Source organism: Carex rostrata, chromosome 3 (assembly GCF_964058835.1).
Source record: "Carex rostrata chromosome 3, lpCarRost1.2, whole genome shotgun sequence".
Lineage (NCBI taxonomy): Eukaryota > Viridiplantae > Streptophyta > Magnoliopsida > Poales > Cyperaceae > Carex > Carex rostrata.
The window spans coordinates 854,802-863,564 of record NC_135920.1 but is presented as its reverse complement, the minus strand read 5'-3'; the positions used below and the strand labels follow the sequence as shown (position 1 = coordinate 863,564).

The window sequence follows — 8,763 nt, the reverse complement described above, 5'->3', positions numbered from 1 at the left end:
GTCTACACCATAATTACTTACAATTATTCACAAAATACACGTCATTTTAAAAATTTCCGATCAGTCTAACGTGTGAAATCATACAATGGTTGTACTACGAATAATTCACAGGACCATAACGAATTAATAGGAATCATGCACCTTTTCGTGCATATGTTTCATATACAGAGTTTGGATTCACTGTAGAGTATTTACCACAGGAATATGACAGCTTGCTGTGTGTCACTGTGGTATGGGCCCTACAAAAATCTTCTTGTGGTATTCATGGAAAAGTTACGTACTACAGCGCCCCCAGTTCAAGCAACGCACAGTCGAAACAAAACCAGAGTCCAGAGAGGTGATTAGGTTTCCGGTCCAAGCATTAAATTATTTACCTAGTCCTGGGGTTAATGCGCATCCCGTGCTTTCAGTTTTCCTATTTTTACTTGTTATTTACCAAAGGGCCGAGAGACCAGAGGCCAGAGCCCAGAGGCGACCCTTCTCTCTACTCTACCACTGTCTACTGAGCGAACAGCACCCCCATTTTCTCTTTCCCTCTCTCTTTCTCTCTCTTTCTTCGGTAAAAATGGAGCTTTACAGCGGCACCAACGACGAGAGCAAAGATAGCATGTGAGATTATTTGACTTGGTTCAATCTATTTTCATGCTTAAACCCTTCAAACTTTTAAACTTTTAGTAAAATGACTAGTTTTATTAATCCCTGTTTCTTAACTCATTCGATCTGTTTTTATGCGCCTTTAATCGGTCTTGGCTTTCAAAGGAGGAGTAATTTTGACAGCAAAGTGTAAAATCTTGTTGTAGCAATCGGGTCTAGTGTCGAAACCTGATCCAGATAAGTGGGAATGTTGAGTTATAATCGGGATCTCATACCTCTATAAAAGTTCAATTCAACCAATATTAATGGGGTTTAGAGATTAGGCTTCTTTGCTTATTTTTCTCCCTTTGTTTTAGGCAAGTTTTATCAGTCCAAGAAACTCTTTTACGGTTAAGCAGGGTAATTTAAGCATCTTTACCTGCATTAGGTGCCCCGATTTTCTATGGAAACAAAAAAAACTTGTGTAATGATCAATTAGGTCTGTCAATAACTTTATACATCAACATCACTGAACAATACCAGCTGCATTTCACAATTCTTTTTATATGTTTTTCTCACTCTTGTAATAAAGAGGCCATAACTTGTCACTTTGCACTAGCTCTTTGCTATCAAGTTCAACTACTTTGATATTTCCCTAACCTTTGTCGTCACAAACCTCTCACAAGTTACAATCAAATTTTCCATGATCTCATAAAATTTTACCAATAATATGCACTGTTCCTGTAGTTTCTTGAAATTTCCTAGTTTTCACTTCCATGTAATTAATTTGATTTTTTTCTTCTTTGGTACACTTTCCATACATGATCAGCTTGGTTCCGTTGATAAATTTAGCTATTGTACGAGTTGCATTATCATTTTGCCTATTCCTTTAACCACGTACGTTCCCATAAGTAGTTCATATAACTAATATGTTATTGTTGAAATACTTGTGTAAGTGTTTGTCATTTTGCCTGTCGGAGTTTAATTTATTCCTTATTTTCTGTACTTTACACAAATATCAATACATCATATATGCTCACCCAACTTTCTCATCCAGCAGGTGCAATTTTAAGTTTATTCCAATATCGTTTATTCCAATATCATTTTGGTATTTGTGTTGTAGAACTAGTCCCAGAAATTGTGTAATGATCTATCTTGGCTATTGCTTTATACTTAATACTAATGATAAGATGACATTGACAACATTACTGCTCTATATCTAACATTTAATGGTGTACAAATTTCACATTCACTCCAATTAATACAGTTAATATTACTTGGAAATGGCCTTTTGGTAAATCATAGTAATACTCAGTCAATCTGAAAATTAAGTCGAATTGATTTAGCTCTACTTCCATCCTTTACATTATTTTGTTTTTCTTTTACTTAGTGTTACCAGTTAATAATATTGATGAAACCCTTTATTTAACCTATATCAGTGATTTCTTTGATTGGAAGGACGAAGATTACTGCCTGACAAGTAACCCAGCAAGTGGTAAATGCTGCAAATTTTAGTTTTATATTGGAAATCACCGGCATATGACTCAACTACCACGGTACCAGGCTGGCTTAATACCTCCATTTGTAGATCTATAATTTTCTTTTTCAGAACTGTACTTGGCCATTGTTTCTAAAATTTGTACTTGTTGGTACACAGGAGTAAAAAAGCTTGACATGTACATGCTGTATTGTTATGGAATTGTACAATACATGAAATTGTACAAAATTGAACTGTATTCCTACATAATCCTCCATGCATGCATATGAAGCCAGAGGATAAAAAAAGAAAAACAGATTGAACCAATGCCCTACCAACTTGTAGATACCGTCTCAATATTTAGGTAGCTATTATCAATCTAATTTCAGTTTGTTATGGGCTGATTATATTATTAACATTCAATTGCAGATTTTGCTAACCTCTTGTGGGATGATTTGAACCGAGATGAAACTGACATCTTAAACTTGCTTGGAGATCAAACTCCAATGAAGGAGTGCATGAACTTTGAAGATATTCCGTTCGATTATGGAGGTAATATGTTTTTTATTTCTTGTAGTTTTGAAAATTTTTGTAGGAATAAAAAATACTGTTTTGACATTATATATGAATATATGGTAGCTGCCTCCTTAGTTTCAGAAAACCAAGAAATATTAAAAAAAGTGAAAAAAGGATTTTATATCTTGAAAAATCACAATTAAAAAAGTTGAAGGGGGTGTCTTTTGTGACAGATTACACCAACAAGGGGTTGCAAGACGAGATTGCAGAACCTCCTTCTATGGTTAAAAGGAGAAAAATGCTTCAGTTCACAGCAGATTCCAATGGAGAAGATGCCGAGAAAACTCCAATTACATCTTCTACTCTTACTTCTGTGGTAAGTGTTTGTTTTACTAGCGTTCTTATATTTATTTCTGCTATGCATGTATCCCGGTAAAATAACAGCATTGGATAAATGGTATCATGGATCACATGTTACATCTTCTATTCCCTGGTAAGTTTACCATGTTAATTATCCATATACCCATATATTTCTGCCGTTTGTATAGGTGACCTAATAAAAAATATATTAGGTTGGACTTTCTGAAAGACTTGTATATTGTTCAATAATGTCCTTCACATCTTCTGCTTCTAACGTTGTTTAAGTGGCATTTGTTTTTGGGATCTTTTGTTTTTACATAATCTTGTAAAAAACTGTTACAACAATCCCAACTCTGATACTAGCTTACTAGAATTTTGGGAGACACTGAAATTAAAGAGTGAGCCAAAGAGACAAATTTGTGAGGAAAGCAAATTTTTATTCAACTAGTTGCATGGAGTACAGATGTCTTATATAGTTATATGTACATAATTTTGGGAGACACTGAAATTAAAGAGTGAGCCAAAGAGGCAATTTTGTGAGGAAAGTGAATTTTTATTCAACTAGTTGCATGGAGTACAGATGTCTTATATAGTTATATGTAACAATACATATTCTCTAAATAAAGAAATAAATCCTTAAAACTATCTTACATACTAAATACAGAAATTACTTCCTCCTTAATTGAGCTGCCATTTTTTTAACTTGATCCTTAATTTAGCCTGACAACTTATGCCTGCTAACGGTAAACCACCTGTCAAATAAAGCCTGCTGTTAATAGATGTTGAGATGAGAGGCGCACATAATAACAACATACTTAATTTTTCTTTGTCAGAAAATGAAAGGCCTAAAAAACATTTATAAATCTTATCTAATGGCAAGAAATATTCCTTTTGCAAGTCAAAAGGTATGAAATGAGATTTAGTTGACTGACATCTTTGGCCTGTCTCATTTATGTGTATAACCGTGTGGGGTATAAATTTTGAATGTTTGCTCCTTTCAACTATAATACAACCACTATTTCTAAATTTCACTAAAAGCTAATCAATTGCTACGCCACAAGCTCGAGACGGGCTTTAGTTGGCTTTTCTTAATATGTCTTGTATACGTCACTGGATTTTCATCCTTAGAAACTTGATATATTTTTGTCATATTTATTTTCTGTTGGAAGTATCATTGTATCTGTTAAAAAAATTGCTAGATAAGTAGTAAACTTTTTAGTTCTCACAAAGACTACAACTTTTACGTGAGATACTGCCTTTTTTCTAAGATGATGGCGACAACTACTTTCCAGATTTTCAAGAGATAAACCTATTGTTAAATAGATTTACATGAATGTCTATGCATACTTTGCACGTCACCTTTTCACCATGGTGTTAATAAGTTTGCTATTTGGTGTGCACAGAGTTCGACAAGCAGCAATGGCATTTCAGAGAGCTTACGCATTAGCACAAATTCCATCTCCAATTACCCAGGCATCTCTCTCTCTCTCTCTCTCTTTCTCTCTCACACACACACACTAAATGTTGACTTGTGCTTCCAAATAAATCTGGTAAAGGTTGACTAGATTAGTCAATGCCTGTAGATGGGTGAGGGCTCCTGGACCTGCTGGTGGGTTGGTCAAGGAAAAATGTTTAGTGTTAAAATTTTAATCTTACTCCGAAATATAGGCCTGACATTTAAATTATTCCAATACTTTTTGTTCAAAAAATACTAAAAAGTACCTAACCTAATCAGTGTTCTTGACCATAAACCTTTTCTTCTGTTTGTCCTTTTTTTTTGGTAAAGAGGTCCGTGAAATAACAACCTATTGTCACTACTATAGTTTTGAGAGGTTGAAAAATGATTGCCTTGCCAAGGAAAGATCCTGGATTCAATGTATAGTTTTTGTACCATGCCATACCAGCTTTGTACCATTCACACCTCAATTTCATTTTTGTTTCTCCATGTTCCTGGCCATTTTTGGCCCAGTAAGCACTCCAACTGCATAATCTGCAACAAAAAAATGAAAAAAAAAATGAAATGAACATTTTCCACAATTATAACAGCTGTAATGAGCGGTATGATATTTAATGTAAAATTTTAGTTTGATATCTGAATTATCCCCCTCGCTCTCTCTCTCAGAAACTGCAAATGCCCTTCCCATAGTAGGACTGAGTCACTCGTCGGAACGGTGGAACGGCAGTTCTACCCCTGAAAAATCGTCTTATTACAGCTCTGACGAGACGTATGTTTGTTGTTTCATTTCTCATATTTTCAAGAAAAGGCTAATTACCCTGGACCAGCCTGACCTCAGAATTGTGTTATTGGTCACCCCTCAGGGCTGCATAACTAAAGAGTTATGACAATTTCTTACACACAAGCCCATGGGAATTTGATCTCAAAGAAAGAAAATAATTCTTTTTGGTGATCTTTTGAAAGAAAATTAAATTTGTCTGTGTAAGCAGAAAAATTATAGTGGTTCATAGTAAGTTTGTCTAATTGTAAAAGCAGAAAATGAAATTTGTAGTAATCTTTTGATTGTTCATTTCTCTAATCTCTATTAAGTATCAACTGAAAGGCTTTTGTGCTTATTTCTTATAGGTCATGTAGCAAGAATTATGTTACATCCCCTTTTGACAAAATTAATATATCAGGTACAATCAGACATTACGCCCTCTTTATTCAGTCCATTTGTATATGACACACGGTTCTGTTGAAAATTGTGAAAAGCCAACAATAGGAAATATACAAGTCATCCGTAAAGAATGCCACTGAGGAGCTCTTTTCTCACGGATGGAGCTTGCATACTTTTGTGCTAATCTAAAGCGATTTACAATTTATTATTATTTTTTTACCTAGGGCTTGGTGAAGTAGCAGCTGATGGGGAAAGCGAAGTTGTTGAACAGACTACTAAACTCTCCACCCTTAGAATTTTCAAAGGTAAATTATGTGAACTAATCAGGTGTAACTTACTAGAGACGACCAGTATTGTATTTTACCAGCCTGCTTAGGTTTAATATTATACCCAAACCCGTTTGAATCCATACAGTATGTAAAAAACTTTGAACATGTGGTATCAAATTCCCCATAGAACCTTTACCAATCATGTGATCTGTTTTGCTGTGCTCCTGCCAAGTACCTCCTCTCTCAGAGATAAGAGAATTATTATCTTTTAAGGTATATACTGGCATATAATAATAAATGAGGGGTCAAAGTTGTAAATATTATATGCTATTATATTAAATTCTGATTTTCTTGTTTCCTTCTTTCAGGTAAAAAAACAGTCATAAAGGCACCGAAAAAGCTTAACTCATCGGTGGCTTATCCATTTACTATGATCAAGCCATTTGGAGTTCAAGAGGGTGTGACTTTGGATGACATAAATGCAAAAATCCATGCTCCCCCTGTGATAAAGAAAAAACTACAACATGTTGGAAATTTTGCATACCCAATTTCACAGTTCTCTGGTAAACCTGTGGTTGGTAAAAAGAAAATATGCACTGAAGGTGGCAAAGGAAGCATCACCATACTAAGGACCAAAGGATGAATATGTAGGATTTTAGGCTTTCTCAGCATATTCTTTTCTTTAATTTTTTAGCATGGTTCATTTTTTCATTATATTTTTATATGGTTGGGCAATAGTTGAGTGGCATTCGGGAGTGTTGTTTATTTCTTCTGTTTCTGCAATTATAGAAATTGTTATTGCCCATGGATTTGCTTTTTCCATTATTTTTTTTTTTGAACTTTAGTTTTAGATTTAGACTGATTTATGTGATGAAATGCATAGCTAAATTTACCTCTGATTAATATATATATATATATCCAAAGAATATCGAGTGTATCCATTTTGAATGGTTTATCCCATGGTCGTGAGTAGGGCTGGCAACGAACCAAACCAAACCAAACCTAACCCAGGTTCGGGTTCGGGTTCGAAATTGAAACTTGATTTCAAACCTCATAGACCAGTTCAGGTTTGGTTCGGTACAGATTTGAATTGGTTCGGTTTGGTTTGAAAATGGTTCAAAATGAGATCTGATTTTGAACAATCCATTAAACAAGTGCAAAAATAGACAGAAAATAGAAAGCTACAGTCCATTAAATAATCCATTGAACAATCCATTAAATAATCCATTGATCAATCCATTAAACAGCATACAATGGCACAACAAATTACATACAATAGTTCAAATGAAAAATTGTCTCTGAATTATACAGAGAGCGAGATGACCATGCCATTCATTGCCAAAAACCTACTTGCAAGCAAATAAAAAAATATGAATGAGCATGAAAGTAGAGATTTACATCAAGGAAGAATTGAGCCCTCAAATACATAGCTTATTAGCACTTAAAATTGGCCCTTAAGAAACACAATCTGAGTGTTGCGAAACAATTGGAACTAATTAAGCTTTAATTGCATTGTGAAGCTTACCTGGGGAGTAAATAAGGCTTTGTTAGGGATTAAGGAATTTCAAATTTGGCAAACCAGTTACTTACTAAAGGTTTTACCAGTATATCAAATTCAGATAAGTTACTGGTAATGACCAGTATAAGAAGAAATAGGTATTAAAATACTATTTTTGTTTTGCTTAAAATTCAGCCAAGACAAGAAAAACAAAGGATGAAGTAAAATAGAAGCAATGCCAATCAATTGGCAGAGTGAGGCAAAGGTACTATGCATAGCGTACCAATTAAACGGGTTACTTTTGTTGGTGTTCAATCGCCTTGCTAACGACGGTGCTGGAATTCTAGCTCTGAACCCTAGGTCGGCGGATGACTTCCAATCGATGGAGCTACGCCTTGGTGCTGAAACCCTAGCTCCGAAGCCCGTCTAGTGCAGTACTGAAACCGAACGTGAGGTGTACTGTTGGCTTAGAGAGAGAGAAAGAGAGAGAGAGAGCAGTACTGTTGCGAGATGAGAGTAGTTGCGACTTGCGAGAGAGAGAGGAGCGACAACCAAGTTAGGGTTTAGAGCATCTACATTCCTAAAACTCAAAAGGATTTCTAAATAACCGTTAACTACTTTTTAAAAAGAGGAGGATTCAAATGCCTCCATTTTTAAAACGTTAATGACTCAAAATTTATATCATAAACTTCAAAATAAAACCGTTAGATGTGATCTATACTATTTTATCTATGTACTCAAAAAAATTTATCACATTTTGGTTTTCTTTTTATGTGAATCAATAAGTTGAAAAATCAACGTCTAGAAATTATCCACATTAGTATGTTTTTACAAGCTCTTGATGACAACCAAAACGATATTGAAATGTCATAATTTTTTGCACGTGGATAGATAAAATAATGTAGATCATATCCAACGGTTTTATTTTAACTTTTAAGTTTTAAATTTTGAGTTATTAAAGTTTTTAAAAATGGAGGCATGATGGAGGCACCAAAAATGGAGGCATTTGAACCCTCCACTTTTAGAAATTATGGTCTTTAAAGTTTCTAACTCTCACATCCTTGAAACTCATTTTAGAGTTTCTATTAAACCACGTCAGCCACAAATTAAAAAGGAGAAACAATTTGAGCCAATCATTTGGCCAACATAGAGTTTATAAACAGTTTCTTAATAAGAAACTTTCCTGCATAGTTTCTAAATAAGAAACTCTTCCACATCCCTAAAACTGAATTAGAAACTGTCACGTCATATTAGAAACTCTAATAGTTTCAGGGATGTAGATGCTCTTAGAGCGAGATGAGAGCGAGTCAGAGAGAGTTTGAGATGAGAGCGTGGGAGGCTGGGAGTCTAGGACGGCTAGGTTAAATGAATGGCCTCTTTTGTGTTTTAATTTGATCGGTTAAAATGAATGGCCGGATTTTATGAGATTCGATTTGATCAGGTAAAATGAATGGG

The 8,763-nt window shown here is 34.7% G+C and overlaps 1 protein-coding gene across 1 annotated transcript; it reads left to right on the top strand.

Moving 5' to 3' along the window:
- The first annotated feature begins 232 nt into the window (after positions 1-232).
- LOC144551556 (uncharacterized) lies at positions 233-6,632 on the top strand. Its single transcript, XM_078299563.1, has 9 exons — positions 233-609; positions 2,013-2,068; positions 2,480-2,602; positions 2,800-2,942; positions 4,330-4,488; positions 5,030-5,151; positions 5,508-5,560; positions 5,766-5,846; positions 6,179-6,632. Exons 1-9 carry the CDS (start codon positions 233-235, stop codon positions 6,451-6,453), a joined length of 1,389 nt encoding a protein of 462 aa, XP_078155689.1. The 3' UTR covers positions 6,454-6,632.
- The last annotated feature ends 2,131 nt before the right edge of the window (positions 6,633-8,763 follow it).